General features: G+C 38.2%; 1 protein-coding gene across 5 annotated transcripts in view; it reads left to right on the plus strand.

Annotated features, from left to right (window-relative positions):
* Positions 1-2,232: 2,232 nt before the first annotated feature.
* Positions 2,233-22,256, plus strand: part of ADAM28 (ADAM metallopeptidase domain 28) — a 76,546-nt gene continuing 56,522 nt past the window's right edge. For all 5 annotated transcript variants that reach the window (XM_066351880.1, XM_066351850.1, XM_066351860.1 and 2 more), the window contains exons 1-6: positions 2,233-2,377; positions 8,837-8,940; positions 14,852-14,928; positions 16,712-16,790; positions 18,160-18,236; positions 19,799-19,991. In XM_066351880.1, coding sequence (XP_066207977.1) covers positions 2,326-2,377; positions 8,837-8,940; positions 14,852-14,928; positions 16,712-16,790; positions 18,160-18,236; positions 19,799-19,991 — 582 coding nt within the window. In that variant the 5' untranslated portion in view covers positions 2,233-2,325. The remainder of the gene's footprint in view (positions 2,378-8,836; positions 8,941-14,851; positions 14,929-16,711; positions 16,791-18,159; positions 18,237-19,798; positions 19,992-22,256) is intronic.

A 22,256-nucleotide genomic window follows, 5' to 3' on the forward strand; every position in this document is an offset into this window, starting at 1 on the left:
CTTGTGCAGTGCATTACTGGGTCAGGCAAAGCAAAGAAGGCAGAGCCTCAGTTCTCAATGATTCTATAACTGTCTTTGGAATGAAGGAGTGGAACCTCTCTGTCCATTCCAGAAGCAATTGTAAGAGCATGGCAGTTTATAAATATTCAATTAAATAAAAACATAAATTGAAGATCCAATGGTTTCAATATTAGTCACACATAATCAGAAAAGATCTATTGCCTTTGATTTCAATAATACTTCCTTTTTAGACCTGTGGTAAAGATTGACACATGGTAATATAAACAACTGGCACATGCTAGTCACCCAGTAGCCACTGTTCCCTTCGTTTCCACTTAGGGAAGACCTTGCCCTGAGTGGGGCCTCGGAGATGGTGACTGAATCATCCCTTCCTCTTATTTTCAGCCTTCAGCACTAATACCATTTTTTTTCTTTCCACATGACATTCTTTGAAATAATCAAAATGGAAAGCAGAAAGAATAGTGAGAATTTGGGGTGGAAAAAAAGATTTTTTGTGAAGTTCTTTTAAGGAAAAATATAGTCTTCCATGTGTGTAATCCCCTTCTGCCCTTAGAGACTAGAGTACCTGGAAGTAGAGCTACTGGGGTCCTGGCATGTGAAACAGTTACCATGAAGTCTTCCTGGTGCTTCAGTAACTCACCTGAGGCAGTGTTTAAGACATTGCCTCTTATTCATATAATTCAATGGTTCTAAATAATTATTTTTGAAGACATTTTGAAGCCATTGAATGAAATAAATATCCAGAGAACACAGCAGGACAATTAAATTAATTTAATCAGATTCAATCTACAAATCTGAGGAAACTACCCATAATTAGGTCTTTCTTTTTCACACTCCCACTCCCATGTTTTAGATCCATATACTCCTGAGCGGGAAGAGGAATCTACCATAACAACAACAACAACAAAAAAGATGTTTTAAACTTTGAATATCTTCACTTCCTGTTTATCTTTGTTTTCCCAGTAGTCCCTTTCTGAGATGTGCACTCAGAAGAAAAACAGGACAGAGTATCATACTGTGCTATTATGGATTCTTAGCTCTAAGAAATGCCTCCCAAATCACCAATAAAAAGGCAATGACAATCAAAAGGCTAGATCCTCCCTGATAAGTAATCCTTGTTGTTTGCCTTCTCCTTGGTACTGTAGGACCCTTTTACTATCAATCTCCTCAGCCAGTATCCCTGACAATTATTTCCCAGTGAACTGTGTTCCCTTAATGAGGAAACTAGGATCTGAGAAACTTTGTTGAGTGCTGCCACAGAACAATCTTTCAAAAACTAAACATTGCTGCAGTCCCTAGGGAGGCTTTCTTTACACCTCTGGGCTTCAGTTTCCTCATATGGAGAGCTGAGACCTACATCAAGAAAGTTTTGTAAGAGTGACACTATAAACTATGCAGTGACAATGGTATCAGGAATGTATTAAAGGGAAAGAGATTTCCCAGTATCTCAAAAATTACAATATATAGGAATTACACAAGTTGGAATGCGAATTCAAGGCAGGAATGCCCTTACCTGCATCCAGATCATAATAAATACATTCATCAAGATACATGGAAGCCATTATATCATGGTGGCTTATTAGGCAATAGCAATACATTGGAAATGCACTACTTTGGAGTGGAGAATGTGGGAGAGAATAAAAGAGAGACCATAACTTATGATAAAGGAACTTAGTCATATTTGTTATCACTAGAAATGAAAAAAGTAAATATAAAAATGTGAGCTTAAAAGGTATAGGACAAGCCAATTGGTTGCAATAATCATAGCAAATACTTTCCAAAGCCTTCTGAACAATGATACTCAGTCAAATCAACTGCATATTTCCTGCTCTGAGAATGAAAAGGTGGACCCTGGCTAGTGGTGCAACAGAGCTTTGTCAGACCATAACTTATGATAAAGGAACTTAGTCATATTTGTTATCACTAGAAATGAAAAAAGTAAATATAAAAATGTGAGCTTAAAAGGTATAGGACAAGCCAATTGGTTGCAATAATCATAGCAAATACTTTCCAAAGCCTTCTGAACAATGATACTCAGTCAAATCAACTGCATATTTTCTGCTCTGAGAATGAAAAGGTGGACCCTGGCTAGTGGTGCAACAGAACTTCCGCCTGCTGGTGCCATTGTTGCAGGACTGGAGCTTCAAGGTTGCGCAACACCTTCAGTAAACACTTCCTTAAGCTGAGACAAGAATGAGTCTGGAAGTTTTATTCTGTCTCACTTGAGAGGTAGCAGTGAAAGACCAAGCAGGGCACAACTGTCTAAGTGAGAAGGGCAACAGCATACTCCTGGGATCGCCCAGGATGCTGCAAGGGCTTCTTCTGGTGGCTGTTTTCTTCCTTTCTTCAGTTCCAGGTAGGTGTTTACCTTGTTTAGGTTCTATTAAGTACATCAGTGAACTGCTTGCTGTTCATCTTCTCCAAATGTATTTGTTTAACAAATTTCGCTAACTATTAAGGCAGGCTGTAATGTAAACATACATGTAAATGAGAGGCAAGGCAGTGTCTTTAATCAATATTTACATATCTGATCTGAGAATATGGAAATCAAAGAAGATTTCATTCAGGATAATTTAAATAATTAATATGATCTTTGAGTCAAAAAACAAAATTCATCAAAACTCATGATGTCTTTTTTTTTTTTTTTTGAGAGAAAGGAAGGGAGAGAGAAGGAGAGAAGCATCATCAACTCATTGTTCCACTTAGTTGTGCATTCGTTGATTGCTTCTGGTATGTGCTTTGACGGAGCTCAAGCTGGGGACCTTAGTGCTCCGAGACAAAGCTCTGTTGCACCACTAGCCAGGGTCCACCTTTTCATTCTCAGAGCAGGAAATATGCAGTTGATTTGACTGAGTATCATTGTTCAGAAGGCTTTGGAAAGTATTTGCTATGATTATTGCAACCAATTGGCTTGTCCTATACCTTTTAAGCTCACATTTTTATATTTACTTTTTTCATTTCTAGTGATAACAAATATGACTAATTAGAAATTAATACTTGACCAGTTTCACTTTGTAAAACATTGTGATATTACTTGATCAAAACAATTTTGCTAAGCTTAACTTAATCATTGACTTATTTTACTGGTTATATCAAATTTTTAAGAACTTAAAGTAGAAGAATCCTAGTTCTCAATAAATAATATTTAGCATCTCTCTTTATTTCTAATAAATTCTCCAGTTAGATTTTGGTTAAATTATATTAGGTAACACATTTCCTTAGCCATTTCTATTTCTAGCACTTAAAGAGCCACATTAGCTTTAGTACCTGGGATTTCTTCCTTGGTCAACCTTTTCTTGGGCTTTAAAATGCTTGCTGTGACCTAGGAATTGGGAACTGATTATCAGCAAGAAGAACAGGGCTGGGAAGAAAAGCTTCTCCTTCCCCTTGCACTCACTCAGTTCTTTGTTATTAGGTGTGACTTTTTCTTTCTCCCCTGGTTTCTAATTTGTTTTACAGACTTGGTGAAAGTTTTACTTAATATCTTTAAATATAGAACTGTGCTAGGCATTTAAGTTATGGACTTATAAAATTTCTACTTTTTGAGTCAAACTTATATAAAAATCTTTTTCTCCAATAGTCTCCAAACATATTATCACTAAAAACTCTTTGGGAGCCTTTACTTGGTTGAAAACCTAAGACTCACTTGGGTCTTAGCTTCATCCTGGAGCATAAAGCTCCAGCTGCATCCATGAACAGAATCACAGCACTGGGACTGGTCCACAGTGTAGCCTTCTCGGTGAAAATGGGCATGCAAACGAGTTCTGTTCCTGGCTGTTTGCTTCCACTACAACTTCATGGCACCCAGAGAGCCATTTCCTTAGAAGTCATGCCTAAAAGTGTGACATCTCTGAGTACTTGGTGGTGAAGACAGAAGTTCTGAAAAGTGGCTCTTGTGAGAACGGGGAGATGGACAGAAAGCTGCCCACCTTATTTTCCACCTTGGGCAGGCATCTCCCCTCATTTTTTCTGTACCGTATTCTGTTTTCAAGACTGTCTCCTTCATCCATGATATTGTTTACGATAGATTTATTTCCCAGCCAGAATGTAAGAGTAAAGCAATTTTCCTTTCCTTATCTTTGTTTGTTTGATTGATTGTTCTCATCACCCAAAGAATAAATATGCGTTTTTCAAACCATGACCTTTGTCTAGTCCTCATACACACGAATGGGGTAAAATCAGGCCAGCTGTTTATAACAAGCTAAATAAACCCCTGAGAAAAATAGTAAGGGATCATAGAAAAAAAATATTTAAAAGGATGTGTCAGTGGTTGGGAATGAAAAACTAAGTGCACTAACAATGGAAAAGGTCTTTATTATATTCTAGCACTTTTGAAATTATTTTATTTCAAAATAGTAATTCTTTCTTGCCCTTATAAGGTGACTATAAGACCCTAAGGAGTACATATAGTTTCCTTCTAAAAGCCAAAAGATAGGCTTAATAAGGATGTATTTTTCTCTCAGTCTTTGTACTCACTTTTCTCACTTGAAGTTTGAAACTGAAGGCAATTTAAGGGGCACAGAGAATCCCAGAATTTAAGTCAGTATCATCATATAACCCCGATTAGGACTTCATATCATGTACTCAGTTTGGAAAGACATTGCTCTAAACAGCTTTGAGCATATATGAAAACATCAATATTATGCACAAATGTACTAATGTGCAAAATGGTAACTTTTAACTTTTTAAAAAATAATCAACATAAGTCATTATGTAATCCAAACCAAAATAGCAGATTTCTTTGTGTTGATCTAGCTTTGTTAGTGGAAACTAATCCAGTGTATATGTGTTATGGGAGAGAGAAAGCAAGCTTTACAATGAATTAGCACAAACAGATAGTGTTACAGCTCGGATCTGTAATGATCCTTGGATGGCAGTTAGTGTGTTTGTTCAACAGGCTTCAAACTATTATAATTGTAGCCTGCGCCATCCAGTGGGGAGGAGGCTGGATTGTCTCCATCAGCCTGAAGGATGAATGAGCCAAACAATATTAAGGTCTGCGTCTCTCTAACTGCTGTGTAATTTGTTTTATCTCAAATCACACTCCTTCAGGGGCTTTCTTGGTTTCAGAAAAGTAAGGGCCACCAAGGGAAATTCTGTCTGTTTTCTTTAGAGAATGTCTTATGTTGCAAGAATTTGAGAAAAGCTAGAAATTGTTCATTGCTTTTTTCTTTAATTTCAGAATTTAGAAATTAAATTTAACGGGGTGACGTTAGTAAATAAGAATACATGGGTTTCAGGTATACATGTCCATGGTGTGTGAACCATTCTGTTGTGTGCCCATCCCCCAAAGTCAAAACACACTCCATCACCATATATTTGGTCCCCTTTACTCCTCCTCCCTCTGGCAACCACTTCACTTATATGTCCATGAGTTTTAGTTTTATATCCCACCTATGTGTGAAATCATATAGTGAGAGTTTTAAAAAAGTATTCTGGTTTATTTTATTTATTGATTATTTTGTTGGCCATTTGGAAGTGCTCCACTATCAAACAAAGAGCTGAAAATAAATTTCTCCAATAATTTACATATTTCAACTCCATGTTTGAAAGTCAGTTGTTAATTTTGGATTTCATGAAACATTAGAATTTAGATACCAACCAGAAGCATGGAGATCAGTGTATATATTAAAGAAAACGTGTTGGTTGGATTGGCCTGTTCCTTACTCACCACTTCTGGATGGGGAATGTGCACGTGTTATTACTTTATACTTTCACTGAAAGAATCAGTTGGGTAAATATTATTTTATGACTTGAGGGCAACCTGGATAGTATTTCCTGTCACAATGGTGTGTATTCTGGATGAAGACGATTTTCCATAAAGCATTTTTAAACGAGTGACTCTGTTTGCAGCACTGGTGAATATGTGGCTTCATGAACTCTGTATTAACAGGACTAATGGCACTGATTGGGTGCAATTTCCCAGCCAGCATGTTTGCTGTGTGGTACGCCTGCTGGCATCTGAGTTACAGAAGGCTACAGAGAACTGTGTTTATATCTTTAGTTCATTTCTGGTAGAAGTAATTTTTTAACCTCTTGACATCTTATTATTTTGAGATAATTATAATTATAAAACTTTTCACTCAATGGAAAGACAACTTTTCTTTCTTCCTCTCTCTTTCTTTTCTTCTTTCCTTCCTTCCTTTCTTTCTTTCTTTCTTTCTTTCTTTCTTTCTTTCTTTCTTTCTTTCTTTCTTTCTTTCTTTCTTTCTTTCTTTCTCTCTCTCTCTCTCTCTCTCTCTCTCTTTCTTTCTTTCTTTCTTTTTTTCTTTCTTTCTTTCTTTCATTATTGAGAGGCAGGGTGGCAGAAAGAGACTCTCACATGCGCTCTGACTGGGGTCCACCCAGCAAGCCCCTACCGGGGTATGCTTTGCCTATCTGGGTCACTGCTCTGTTGCTTGGCAACACAGTTATTTGAACACTTGAGGGGAGGCCATGAAGCCATCCTCAGTGCCCAGGGGCCAACTTTGCTGGAATCATTCTAGCCATGGCTATGGGAAAGGAAAAGAGAGAGATAAATTGGGGGGAGGGATAGAGAGGCAGATGTTTGCTGCTTCTTTGTGCCCTAATGGGAAATTGAACCAGGAACTTCCACATGCTGGCAGACACTCTATTGCTCAGCCAATCGGCCAGGGCACCGTTTATAACTAATGTTATTATTTCTTTTATCCCACATTAATTAAATAAAGATAAAAGATTGCCAGTGATTACTTCTGTAACAGCAAGAAGTAAGTACTGGGGGACTTGTGATGTAATTCTGGAAGTGTGACTGTGTGATGACTTATTTTATCACAACTGATTAGAACTTTATCCAAATGATCATTGCCTCTTTGAAGGGATTATAGGGGATTCTGTATTTATCTGCATAAAATCATAGACAACTTGAACTGGCCAGAGATAATTTAATCTGCCCTCTCTTTTTAAATAACTAAAAATCCCAAACTAAACCCCAAATTAAGATGTTCTAGTATTGATGCCATGATTTTATGTGTTTTTGAAATTGTTTTAATTGTAAACTGCAAGTCGCTGAATGAGAAGCTGTTCCACCATTTAAAACTCTATTTTGATTTGAGGTGTTTTTAGAAAAAAAATTTGGTTTTTTTGGTGATAGAGACAAGAGAGGCAGATAGGGACAGACAGGTAGGAAGGGAGAGAGATGAGAAGCATCAATTCTTCATTTCAGCTTCTTAGTCTCCTTAGTTGTTCATTGATTGCTTTGTCATATGTGCCTTGACCAGGGTTCTACAGCAGAGCAAGTGCCTCATTGCTCAAGCTAGTGAACTTGGACTCAAGCCAGCGACCTTGGGCTTCAAGCCAGTTACGTTGGGCTCTAACCAGCGACCCTGGGGTCATGTCTATGATCCCATGCTCAAGCCAGTGACCCTACGCTCAAGTTGTTGAACCTGTACTCAAGCTGGATGAGCCCACGTTCAAGCTGGCAACCTTGGGGCTTTGAACCTGGATCCTCCACGTTCCAGTCTAATGCTGTATCCACTGAGCCATCACCTGGTCAGGCTGTTTTATGAAAATTTAAAATCACTTTTTCTATCTTTCAGTGTTAGATATAAATGGCTGCTGAACAATCAAATGCAATAAAGCCATCCCAAAATAATAAAAGAAAATTGATATCACCTGGAATTTTGAAAATTTCTGCTTTCATTTCTAAAGAAGTTTTTTTTTAAAATAAATCTTCATTCTTTGGAGCATATTTGGGATGAGTATACACTCCTCCAAGGTGACTAACAAAAATACTCAGTTGTCAAAAGAACATAACCATAGTAACATAAATTTATATTATCATAGGATATAGGGTTGAGCGCTGTCATGAGCTAGGTTTCCCTTCAGAGAGCCTTTGTAGTCAGAGTGTTAGACAGCGGCCGACCAGGTCCTGGCTCCTGTGGCGTCCATGTTCTGTGTGAACAGGCAGCTTGTTCATCAGCCAGAGAGCGGGCCTTCTGGCATTCCTCAAGCTCTGCTCTGTACAGGCAGGGACTGGACCATGTGGGCAAATAAAAGGAAGAAAATAGAAATTCCATTGTTCACTTTGGAAAAACTAAATGTCTCTCACAAATAACTTCTAGATACAATGTTGAGATGAGAATTCAAAATGCAGATAAGAGGTTGGGTGAGATAACTTCTCCATTCTCTTTTTATGTAACAGCAGGCTCAGAAATTTCATTCTGGGCTAGCAATAGTGTTCGATTTGTCTGCTTTTCTAATTGTTTAAAATATTTTTTATGTGTTGATTGTTGATTGCAGAAATAAAGGTTTGTCTGTCTTGCAGAAAGTCAGTGCATTCTATGGGGCTGGTGTTGGAGCCTTCACTTACTGACTTAGTTTCTTTCACAGTATGTAAAACACTACTGTCAGAAAATCCCAGGAAATATATTAGACTCTGAAGTGGCACCATTAGTTATTTCATTTTTCTAACACTGTAGTCTTGAGGGTGTTTCAGCTCAACTATGATGACACTGATTTAGCTTCTTCGAGGATTCGCTTGGCCTCTGCTTCGTCTGCTGGTTTCCACCTGCTTGCTCTATTCGTCTGCAGGGGATCCATCCAACACAATAAAAGAAGTATTTGCAGTGGGGAATCATTTGAAGGCATAGGTTAAAATAAAGATTTGAAGGGAAGAGTGGATCTCTGATTTTGTGGGTCTCTTCTGGAGTCTGCTCTTTAATAACTCTCTGACTCAACTCAGAACCTCCATGCATGGCTCCATTCATCAGAAATGCAGTAAGGGCGAGCAGTTCTGACCCCCCTGTATTAGTCCTGCTTAGCTAACTCAACTCTTACTTTTTTCTTTTTTTGCCAGTGAATGCTGTAAAAGAACTCCCTGTAGAAAAGAAGTATGAAGTGGTTTATCCCAGAAGACTTCAACTGTTGTACAAAACAGAGGCTAAGAAGTCAGATCAACAGGTACAACTTTCGGTTCAACAAAGACAAAAAGTCTTGAATGTATATATCTTTCTATTTATCCATCTATATCTATCTATCTATATCTATATATATCTATATCTATATATATATATATATACAGACACACACACAGTACACATACATACAGTATATAAACACATGAGATACATATGCCCATATTTTGGCGACTGAAAGCCAACAGGGTCTTTGCAGTTTAGATTTTTGGGGGACAGAGGTGTGGGGAAGTGGCAGTAAGCTGACAGTCTGGCCAACCCCCCACCTCATTTGTTCTGTGAAGCTGCTAAAGGCTATTTTGCTATGCTGCTGGATTGTTTATACTCATCCTGCCCCCCATGTCCCCCAGAAAGACTGGAGGCAAGTTTCTTTTATTCTTTGTCTTGTGAAGTTAACATGTTATGTATGGTGGAGGTTTTTGCCATTTGGTAGAGTTCTTGAGTTGCCTTGGAAATGTGATGAGAGATCTCTTTGATTTGCCTGACTATGCCTTATAAATAAAGCAGGAAGTGGGTGTGGAGGCTGCTGTGTTCTTGCCATCAGCATTGCAGAGACCTCTCGATCCCATCTTCCTTTTTCTCTAAGCCTATTTCTTAATTCTGCTCCGTTCCCACTCAGGACCTGGAATCACTAGCTGTGCTGGTTCGTGGCACATATATAACAATATATGTGTATATATATAACTATATTTAATGTAGAATTACATGTACACATATATATACACACCTGTATTTGTTTTTTGATCTATGTTATATTTATGAATCTTCACAATAACACAACATTCTGCTTTATTTTGCATATTAAGGTTCTGAAAGTTAAAATAAACTTTCCAAGGTCGCACAGACAGTACAATTTAACACTCTTAGGTCATATATAATTTATTGTGTGTGTTTCCAAAGAAATTTGATACAATATTATTTCTATATCTATATAAACACAGACAGACAAAACCATGGACATTAAAACTGAAGGAGAAAATAAAATATTGTGAATAATCTATACTTATATGCATATTAAATTAAGATTGATTACTGTCATTAAACATGACACCTCTGGTTTTTTTAAGAGGCAGTTATTAAAGTTTGTATAGTTCTTACTACTTAATGGAATGACATATAATCAGAAGAGGAAAGCTATTTTCTAATTACCTACACCTGAAACTCTTTGGCAGGAATACAGAAAAATCCAAGTAAATGAGACCTAAATAATAACTTGCACCTATGTATTGTAAGATGCAACTCACTGGGAGCTCGTATTTCCCAGCTGGACTAGGCCAGATATCCCCCTACACTGGACATTTGAGAGAACAATGTGAATACATGTGCAGAGTTTTCATTACAGTTGTGTAGTGAGTTCTTCACAACTGTAAAAATAAATTTAAGTTTGTGAACAATTTATTTTGATGACATACTGTAAAGTAGTTATTAGCACATGCTAAAGGATTAATCAATTTGTTAAGTGTTTCAAATAACAGATGCAGTTGATACAATGTGCCTGATATTTATTGCAAAGACATATTTCTCTAGTCAACTATTTTGTCCACTGACTGTACGAACCTGATGTTTTCTTTACCAATAGTGAGTGGATAAAGGATTTGAATTCAGATGGCCTGTTTATGTGCATGTTTTAGTTTATTAATTCTCCTGTTTGAATTTAGGCCCTCATGAACTTCAAATTCTCTGTGTGAAAATTGAGATAATAATAGTAATGCCCACCTTATATAGCTATTTTGAGGTAATGATACAAAAAGTAAAGCAGGATGCTATAATTAACTTCCTGTTCCAGATTATGCTATGATACCATCCTGTGTAACCCATCACATGGCACTTCCAATGACTAACCTTTAAGGCACTTTGTACTTAATGCTGTGGCTTAGTAAGCCATTTTTTTATCTTTCTATTTCTCAACAAAACTTCCTTTAGTCACCTTGGGCATTCTTAAGGCCTTTCTTAGTACTATGGTTGCATACTTGTATGCCCTTTCTTATGGAGTTCTTCCTACTTAAAATGTTCCCTCTATATGTAAAACCCCGTTTATCTTACATTCTTTGTGATAGATCCCTTTCTTGAAGTCATGCTTTAGTCTTGGTCAATGTTGTATCACTTGGCTCTTGATTTTATTGTAGTGGTGGAGTGAATGTGTGTGTGTGTGTATGTGTGTGTGTGTGTTTCTATGAAAGTGTGCAATTTTCTCTTTTGGTTTGAAACTGTTAAGGTCAATAAAAGAAAGTATTTTATAAGTCTTTGAAAAGTCTCTCTCCCTTCTTCACCCTCACCCTTCAGTCTCTGTTCTATAGGTTTAGCTAATGAAAACATAGGCTACCCAGTTATATTTGAATGTCAGATAAACAATTAATATTTTTTTTACTGTAAGTATTTTCAAATATTTAAGGGACATTCTGATATTGAAAAATTATTCAGTTTACCTGACAATTTAATTTAACTGGTGCCCTGAATTTTATCTAGAAATCAAACTACGTGCCTTTTTTTTTTGTATTTTTTTCTGAAGTAAGAAGTGGGGATGCAGAGAGGCAGACTCCCACATCGCCAGACCGAGTTTCACCTGGCATGCCTACCAGGGGCGATGCACTGCCCATCTGGGGTGTTGCTGTGTTGCAACTGGAGTCATTCTAGTGCCTGAGGTGGAGACTATGGAGCCATCCTCAGCATTTGGGCCAACTTTGCTCCAATAGATCCTTGGCTGTGGGAGGGGAAAAGAGAAATAGAGAGAGAGGAAAGGAGGAAGGGTGGAAAAGCAGATGGGTGCTCCTGTGTGCCCTGGCTGGGAATCGAATCCAGGACTTCTACACTCTGGGCTGATGCTCTACAGCTGAGCTAGCCAGCCAGGGTCACATCATGTGGCTTTCGTTGTTTTCTGGTGAACATTTAAACCTCTACCAGAGAAGCCTTTCTTTGATTCCAGCCCTTGTCCCACCTATAAATATAAGACCCCAGGCTGCTACATGCCTGAGATTTCAAACCTACACTGTCAGAGTTACCTAGACCTGCCATATCCCACTTGTCTACCAGACCTAAGTTTAGGAAAGCTAGTGACATCTTTGTCTGCCATGCAGCAGGCACATTCTTTTCCTTAACATAGAGTATTCTCTTTTTGCTCAGGTACAGATTATGACTAATAAAAACACTGTCTTATTGTGATAAGCAAAGGTCTCAGAAGCTACTCGTGTGGTTTTTGTATTAAGACTATATTTCTTCCTTGTGCAAAGAACTAATGCATAATTACTTGAGACATCCGGAATTCATAATGCCTGTGAGCAAGGGGGTCTCTGTATCCCGCGGATGCCCCTTAGGTCTCAGGCTACATTAATCATGTCTTAAGGCCTCCTAAAGAGGGAGACTCTTGTACTTATTATTACATAGCTGTGCCCTCTGTGGGACCAAAGACTCAGGCACCAGCATTCCCTGTCAGCTGTGCTGAAAGCATGGCTCTATTTATTGACTTCATCATGACTAGCCATATGAGTTACAATTTAAGGTGGAATAAAATTAAATTACCCTTTGAAAAACTTTTTGGAGGGAACACTAAACACCAAGATAAAACTAGATGTTTTATTCATGATTACAGGTTATACTCATGATTGGATTTTATATGCGTTGCATAAGGAAAACTATTTAAATAAATGAGCAAATGAATAAGTAGACAAGTGGGCAAGTGAATGAAGGAGTATTACTAGAGTGCATTGCCTATATAGCTGCATAAACAATCACTCAACAAACAAAAATTGTCCCTAATGTTGAGAAGGTACATTTAAAAGGCAGTCACTATCCCTTCCTAGAATTCGGCCTCCAGCTCACACACTTTCTTAGAGGCCAAAACCCATCTTGCTTTTGCCTCATGCCATAAACTAAAATATCTGGCAACATGATGGTTCCCCTTTTTAGGAACAGTTTCAAGCCTTAGTTAAGTACACTACGATTTTTATGAGTCTCACATTTTCTGTGTGTTATGGTAAGATTTGAACTAAGATCTTCCCTGGGACTTGTAGGATTTTCTTTACTATTCCCTGTGTTACCATAGGCATCATCTTGACCTCACATGTCTGCTCCACACTCAGGACCACCAGGACTATGCCTTCCTAATCCACACTCACGCACATGCGCACACACACACACACACTTGGTAGACTCCACATCATTTCCTTCTAGTGGATGCTCTCCAAATCAAGGTACTGTTTTCCTCTCCTAACCCCTGGTTCCAAACCAAGACAGAGCACAGCTTGGACACAGTGCTTATTAGCGGCATTGTTCTTCACCGTGAGCTTGTATTTGAGAAGCACCATTACAACTCACCCAGTGTACCCTCTTTTGTAGAAACTGTTTTTCTTTTTTGCTGTTTCTTTTCATCCACAATCTCTATGCTAGTGTCAGCTAAAACTCCCATTCCAAAAGCAATGATTATTTTCAAAATCAGCCTCTAAGTAATATTTTAGGTGAAGATTCACTAAAATTCCATTGCTAATATATCTGGAAGGCTCTTCTGGTTAGAAGCTCATATCTTGTATCCACCTTATACTTTCATTTCATCTGGCCTTCCCTAAACCTGAAAAATAAGTGGTTATATTGATTTCCCATGAATTTTATTGTTCACCCTCACGATTTTCTTTTACCTCTTGTTAGTCATGAAAATGAACTAAAGTACAGAAACCTCTTCTAATCTTTGCCAACAGTATAACATATTTATGGTCATGGATTTTGACCCAGAGAAGATACCAATAATTGATAAGTAAAAGGACATATGGGACAAAATAACTGACCTTGAAGATGACAAATCTCTGCAAGTACCCCTGACTGAAGGTTTTAATTCACTGTTGTCCCTGATGAGCTCAGGTACTATTCTGGCCAGCAAAAGGAAGAGAGAAGAAAAGCTGGGCCTTAGGTGCAACTGCAAATGGAAAAGCAGTCAGTCCATAGTAAGAAGAGCTCAATCATGTCGTCTGCCATATTTAGATTTCTTTAATAACAAAGTCCTGGCACTTCCCACTGAATTTTTAGATAATGGATCTAACCTTGACTAATAGCCTAGTTTTATAAGAAAAAGTAAAAACTTAGTACCAAATAAGAACTTTAAAATACTCTGTATAGTCCTCTATAACTCTTCCTGTGTATATAAATTTAAACTTGAAACAGTTCTCTTATTCCATATAATTCACTGGAGGTGATATTTTTCTCCTACTGAATATCTGTGACTATGTTTTCTTCCTGATGACTTCTCCCTCACTTAGGGTACATATCCCTGTGTTTTTGCCCATATTCTGATCTCAAGTCAGCCTTAAGAAGATCTTACTCTAAAAATTATCAGTATGAGCTTAAAGGTCTTTGGGTCTGTGTGCATGCTATTTCTTCTTCTTAAATAACTTCCCCACCCTGCTTCACCTGGATAATTCATACCTCAGCTTATATCGATACATTACTTCCTCAGGAAAGCCTATCCTTCCTTTAAGATGTTAGGCATCTTACATTGCTTCCATATTTATATCACTTACCATAAAACACAGCTCACATTTACTGTCTGTCTTTCTATGAGATTATAAACTTTATGACAGCAGGTATCAATTTTTGTTGTTTCAAGTTGAATTTCCAAAACTGAGCCATATCTTGCAAATGACCAACATTGAAATAGATGTAAAATTCATAGGTGGATAAATGAATGGATAGATGGATGAGTGGATAGATGAATGGATATAAAGTCCTCAATTTATTCAGATGGCAAAGTTGTTTGATTTGTTAAAAAAAAGAAGAAGCAGACTTTTGGTATTATACAAACTACTGTTAAAGAAAATCAGGCATTGCTTGCTAATAATTAAACAGATGGACCTAGCAAAATTAATATTTGTGTGTGTTTTTAGTTACCAGAAAATGTTTGTGCATTTTTGCAGGAAAAATTTGAAACTGAATTGAAGTATGAGATGATAGTTAATGGAAAAATCTCAGTGCTTCATTTGAAAAAATCAAAGTAAGTATCTGTACTTCTGATATAATCCTCACCAACAGCAGTTTAGCATGTGGGAAGGGGGTTAATAGTCTAATTACTTAGGGATCACATAAACCTCGACTAATCAGCTTTTGCTTTCAACTGGCTCAAAAGGTTCAATGAATATTTATTCCTACTGCAGTCATAGAACACATTGGGTAAAACAACAGTTTACTAGTAATTTGATACTTATAGCAATAAAATATATATTGAATGAGGGACAGACAAACATTTTATCAAATTCTATGAAAGAGCTGTAGTTTTTTTTGTTTTGTTTTTTTCCTAAATTAGAAGCAGGGAGGCAGTCAGACAGACTCCCACATGCGCCCCACCGGGATCCACCCGGCATGCCCACCAGGGGGCGATGCTCTGCCCATCTTGGGGCGTCGCTCTGTTGCAACCAGAGCCATTCTAGTGCCTGAGGCAGAGGACATGGAGCTATCCTCAGCACCCAGGCAAACTTTGCTCCAATGGAGCCTTGGCTGCGGGAGGGGAAGAAAGAGACAGAGAGGAAGGAGAGGGGGAGGGGTGAAGAAGCAGATGGGTGCTTCTCCTGTGTGCCCTGGCCAGGAATCAAACCCAGGACTCCTGCATGCCAGGCCAATGCTCTACCACTGAGCCAACTGGCCAGGGAAATAGCTATAGATTTTTAACTCTTCCCCTACATTGTTTTATTTTATTATTCTAACACCAAGAGATTAGATTTTAAAGCAATTTACAATGATTTTCATTGGATTTAAGTTAAATAAACTCTAGGGCCAAAGAACCAGTCAGTGGTAAAACCAGAGTTGGGCTCTCCTGACTCCAAGCCCAGATCTCCGTGAACCTCCTCTCAGGTTACACTGGGTTCTTATTCTTTCCTATTCTTCAGCCACTTCCTCAAAATTCAACATTTCTTTTCAAGTTTCACTGCCTTGAGCTCTCTCTTACCAGACCTTGATTGTTCATTATCTACACTATTTCAGAAGTAGTTTTTCCTAACTTGTGCTTTAACGTTCTTTCAATCTTTAATTGTTCTATATAGGACAGCAAGATAGACAAATACACTACTGCCTTTTGCCAAACATCACAACTGACTGGAGTTTGGAAATAGTGTGGTGTTAATAAAAATAGCATAAATATGGGATTAAGGCAGACATAAATGTGATTCTATGCCACTTGCACTATTTAATCTCATCTGAAAAATAAAGAGATTAATATTTACTTTGTAAGATTGTTAAAAAGATTATATTAGCCCAATAGCCAGTATAGAGACAACATTTGATACATTTTAGTTACTTCTTTTTCTCTTCTTTCTACCTGTTTTAAAAATATATTCAGGTTCCTAGTTTCTAGAGGGTAATTTAAAGAATGTGAAGAAGCTCAGTGCAAGTGCTGGAAGGCCTCTACCAAAGGAAAGTCGATTTTCAATACGCTTGAACAGTAACTAGTAACTGAAAGGACAATTATCTTAACTGGTAACGAACATTGCTCTTTTCAGTCATTTTTTACCAACATTCCCTTTCTCAATTTCATTTCTTCCTCAAATGAAGAAGAGTCTGATGACAAAGCAAACATTTTTCCATACCACTCACGAATGTCCCTGTCCCTCTCCGTCTCTCCATTTTAAGTATCCCTTTCATGCTTGGGCTTGTCTTGGGTTAGAAAGAGGACCTCAGAAATTAAAACTTTACTGCATACCCAGTAAAAGCTCTCGCTTTGGTCACTGAATTTTGCAATTAACGTGAGTAACCATGACTTTTTATTTTTATTTTTTTACCTCTAGAGATCTCCTTGCACCAGGTTACACAGAAACACATTACAACTCCAATGGGAAGGAGGTCACCACCAGCCCACAGATCATGGTAAAATGGAGTATCCTAAATTTTATTGTTAATTGAGGTATGACCCACACACCAAAATATAGTGTTATTGCTGAACAGATACTGAAAGGGAAGCAGCATTTATAACATTAATGCTTTATTTAGTGATAATTTCTTAATTGAATCTCTGTCATTTGGAGAGTTTGACAAAAACAAAGTCATTCCTTGACGACCATGGCAACACTTTCCAGCCTTCAAGGATGTTCTACAGGAGAGTGGACAGAAGAAGCATTTCATTTTCATTGGAAGAGTGATGAATTACACACCTCTGGGGTTCTTAGTTCATACCACTCACCTCTCTAGACAATGTAGCCTCTTAAACTCAAGACTATTTCCTCAATGGTAGAATTGTAAAATTCTGTTTTCATAAAATAATTTCCATGCTTGACTCTTATTCAGAGAAAATGACAGTGTGAAATAACACAAGAGGCATTCTATCATTGCCATCATTTCCAGGGTTGGTGAGTCCTTCCCCCACTTTCTTCTATAAAATTCTGCAGCACCACATGGTTTACATGAGCCATAACCTTATCTTTCCAAAAGTAGAAAGGTATCCTTGATAGAAGTACATACACTGGAAAAAGGGTTAGGATTGGGCATTTTGTTCCAAATGGAGGCAGGGGGTGTTGTACTAATCCAATTAGTCTAGTAAAACTCTTTAGATAAATTAAGAAATAACAACACAATTTGAGTAACATATTTATTGGAAAAACCCATAGTTGTTAGAAGAAAACTAATAAGCAACTGGTCAAGGAAAGGAATAAATGTTTGATGTTTTGGGAGCTCAAGTTTTAAACATACATCTAAGTTTGTTTCTTCCAGACTGAATTCACCTCAATGTCCTTTTTTTTTTTAGCTAGAGAGACAAAGACAGAGAGAGGGACAGAAAGGGACAGACAGACAGGAAGAGAGAGAGTTGAGAAGCATCAATTCTTTGTTGCAGCACCTTAATTGTTCACTGATTGCTTTCTCATATGTGTCTTAGCTGGGGGGGGGGGGGCTCCAGCTAAGCCCGTGATCCCTTGCTCAACCCAGCGACCTTGGGCTCAAGCCAGCGACTTCGTGCTCAAGCTGGTGAGCCCACGCTCAAGCAACCTGGGGATTTTGAACCTGGATCCTCTGAGTCCCAGGCCAATGCTTTATCCATTGTGCTACCACATGCTCAGGCTAAAGATTTTAACCACAAAAAAACTTTAAAATGTTTTCAATTCCTCTAAGTTGACTGTTATTCAGCATAAAATGATTAAAAAACATTATAGATCCTATTTAAAGGTTTCAAATTTAAATTTAACAATGTGTCTAAAAAACATGCACACTTCTTTTTATAAAACCTCTTTTATCTTTTCTTTAGGATGACTGTTATTACCAAGGACACATCATTAATGAAAAAATTTTTGAAGCTAGCATCAGCACATGTAGGGGATTAAGGTAAGATTTCATGAATGGTTTGTATCTATCTTTGATGATGTGTGTATGTAATAAACCTGAAGAACCTCATATATTATTAATTATACTACAGATGTATATAAATTCTAAGGGTTAAACATTTTAAAATTAAAGAAACATGGCTCCTGTTTATAGCAATTTATAAATTACATACCTGAATTGCTTTCTGACTTGCTTTTGCTTGATTATATGCTTGTTTTCAAAATATAGGTTTGAGTCCCAATTTTAAAGTCAGGACCTTTAGGGAATGGAAATTCCTTTTCAACTTTTCTCTGTGCTAAGGACTCCCCTGTATCTGTCAGCAGTAAGATATCCTGACTTCTGATGACCAGACTTGATTATCTAATTTTCTCTTTCATGTCTCCATATCTCTTCTATATCTGTATATTTTAATGAGATCTCAGTCAAGCTTATGATTTTCTTCAAGACCTGGTATTTTTCCAGTGTCCCTTATCATAGTGAATGGTATGTTAACCAACAACTTGGCCAATACAGAAACATAGGTTCTTGTGCTCACCTAGGCAGCACATACAGTATACAGAAACTTAGGTCATTGATGACTTATTGCCTCTCAACTACCCATTTCAATTCATTATCAAGCCCTATTGATGATATGTTTTAATTATTGTCTGCGATTATTCTTTACATTCTCTCTCTGCTGCCACATTCTAGTCCAAACTATCATGATCTTTATACAGTAAACCATCTACTTTATCTCTCCACATCCCCGTTTGTCTTATAATTCTATGTGCATGTAATCCAGTTGCCCTAGTGTTTGTTCTTGTGCTTTTTCTTCTTAGCAACTATCTGCTGTAATTATGTCTATTACATATATGTCATAAAATTATATATATATTTTTGGATCAAATGTAATTATTTAATCTACATCTATCTTCCTCATTTGAATATAAGCTCTATGAGAGGAGAGACCATGACTCTTTTACCATCTGCCTTTAATCCAATGCCTGACGAATAATGAGTGCTCCCTAAATATTGGCTGAATGAATCTTAACTTGGGTCTTCAGTGGTATTATTCATTGATCATGTGATTTGCATATTATCTCCTTCAATTTTTATAACTATTCTATTATAGGTATTATTCTCATTTTATTGATGGAGAAACTGGTGCTATGTGAGTTTAAGTAATTTCCCATGGATTACCTAATAAGTGGTAGACCCAGAACTTTAACCCTTATTTATCAGACTCCAAAATCTCTTTCATTTTCAGTACACCCTGTGAGCAGACAAGGCAAGGCAATTGGAAGAAAACTGGATCGAGGGTCATGAAATTTCATTCTGGTGTCACCTCTGACCTAGGTTAGCTATATGACATTGCAGTAGTCACTTCTCTCCAATAGGTTCCATTTCCTCCTAGAAATGAGTTTAGGTCATCTCCAAGGTGATCCTTAGCTGCAGTGTTACACTGTATTCTATTGCCATAAGCTTGGAATGTGTTGGCAATGGTAATATTTTAGAGTCTCTAAATCTTTAGCACTGGAATGGAGTCATATTTTTAAAGAAGCCTGGATTCTTATGTTTTTCAGGGGCTACTTCCGTCAAGGAGATAACAAGTACTTCATTGAACCTTTAAGCCCCGCAAATCAGGATGAACAGGAGCATGCGCTCTTTAAGCATGATCCCGATGAAGAGAAGACAAACAGCACCTGTGGGATGGATAACATGCTGTGGGCACATGTGTCTCGGCAGAATCGAGCCCCACTTGCCTCCAGTCTGGTCGTATGCAGACCTTTATTTTTTCATTTATTTTTATGAAGTGAGAGGTGGGGAGGCAGGGAGGCAGGGAGGCAGAGAGACAGACTCCTGCGTGTGTCCTGACCAGAATCCACCTGGCAAGCCTCCTACAGGGCGATGCTCTGCCCATCTGGGGCCACTGCACCAGCTCAACAACCAGCTATATCAGTGCTTGAGGCGAGGCCAAGGAGCCATCCTCAGCACCCAGGGCCAAGAAGGAAAGAGAGAGAGAGAAAGAGAGAGAGAGAGAGAGAGAGAGAGAGAGAGAGAGAGAGAATGGGGAGGGGAGAGATGGAGAAGCAGATGGGTGCTTTTCCCGTGTGCCCTAACTGGGAATTGAACCCATGACTTCCACACACCTGGCCGATGTTCTGCCGCTGAGCCAACGGGCCTGGTCTGGTACTTTTTTATTTGTAATGTGCTCTTGTATCCTGTCCTTTCTGTGCTGGGTTTCAGTCTTAGCAACTGCAATTTACTAAAACTTTGGAATCATTGTTGAAACTAGTAGATTATAGAGACATTATAAACCTTTACATTGATTAATTTAGTAAGTACTTATGAATCAACTATTATTAACAACAATGGGCAAGTGCTAAAAAGAAGGATAAGGCTCACCCACAGGAGCAAGCAGCTTTCACAATACTGCAGTGCACAACAGTGGTGTGAAGTGTTATTATTACTTGGAAGTAAAGCGTCTTGCTGTCTTCATGAGTGAACTCGTTCAACAAATCTTTTTTTTGAGTATGCCCATAGGTGCTAGAGATGTAGCAATGAACAAAATAAATACAGGGTCTGCCCACAGGGACTCAGAATGTGCTTTCATATATGGAATCCCGCTTCCAGTCACAGAAGAATCATGTCTTAAAAATGTTTGCAGAATCTATAAGCATTAGGCAGATTGTTCTGAATAAAGTAAAATCTCTTTAGGGTTCAACTTGCTGGGTTTTTAAATGTTACCAGCCAGAATAACACTCAACTATGTGAATGCTGATTGCCAGCTTTAGCTGGTACAAACCTATTGTCTTTCTGTCTCAATTCCTTGCTAACCATGTGCAGACAACCATGCTTCCATGACATGATTTGGGGGGAGAGGTTTCCTCCTACCTTATAGTGCTATGCCTTCTCAGTCCCTCTCACTGGCATTCCTCCTCTGGTTGACCACTCAATATTAGAGGCCCTCATGAAACTCAATGCCCTCATGAAACTCAATGCTGGACCTGTCCCATTTCATGTTTTATCTGCACATTCTTTCTTGGTAATCTTATCCTGTGCTATGCCTTCTTTGAATAGGAGCTCTACACTAATTGCTGTCAAATGGATACCATAGCCTTGGACTTTCTTTTAAAGACTTGACTGCTATAATTAACTGCCTACTCATGCATCCATTTGAATGTCTAATATCACAAATTTAATGTGGTCAAAATCAAACTACTGATTTCCAAGCCCCTCCTAAAACTGCTTCCCCCTGTTCCTCCCCTGTATCAGTACCAACACACTTCATTAGCTCAGATTCAAATCCAGAAATTATCCTTGGTTCTCGTTTCATTCATCGCTCTTCATATGGTATCCATCAACAAGTGCCTCTCTCTATTCGAAATCTTTTACTTTGTTCCCTCTTTCTGACCACCACTTGGCATCATCCCTCTCACAGTAGCCATTGCAAAAGCCTTTACCTGACTCTCCCATTCTCGTTCTTGCCTCAGTAGAGTTCACTCTCCACACAATAGCTGGAGTGATTCTTTTACTCTGAATCACATCAGATCATTTTTTCTGTTTAAAACCCATGAATGACTTCTCATTGCATTTAGTACAAAATCTAAAAAACCTGACCATAAGTTACATCCTTTGTATGACAAGGGCCCCATCTACCTCTCTAATCTCCTCCTACCTTATACTCCCCATCTACTGATGACCTTTCCATTATGTCTGACAAATACAGATTTTCTGTGCTTTAAACATGCCATTATCAATTCACCTTGGTGTTAATTTTGCATTTTTTTTAGGTGAGAGGAGGGGTGATAATGAGGCAGACTCCCTCATGCACCCGACTGAGATTAACCCAGCAACCTCATTTGAGATCAATGCTTGAGTACCAAGCTAATTTTAGTGCATGAGGCTGTTGTTCTCCAATGAAGTTATCCTCAGCACCAAGGGCCACCCTCAAACAAATTGAGCCACTGGTATGGAGGGGAAGAGAGAGGGAAGGGGTAGAGAGAAGCAGATGGTCACTTCTCCTGTGTTCCCTAACTG

This window comes from Saccopteryx leptura, chromosome 1 (assembly GCF_036850995.1).
Source record: "Saccopteryx leptura isolate mSacLep1 chromosome 1, mSacLep1_pri_phased_curated, whole genome shotgun sequence".
Classification (NCBI taxonomy): Eukaryota; Metazoa; Chordata; class Mammalia; order Chiroptera; family Emballonuridae; genus Saccopteryx; species Saccopteryx leptura.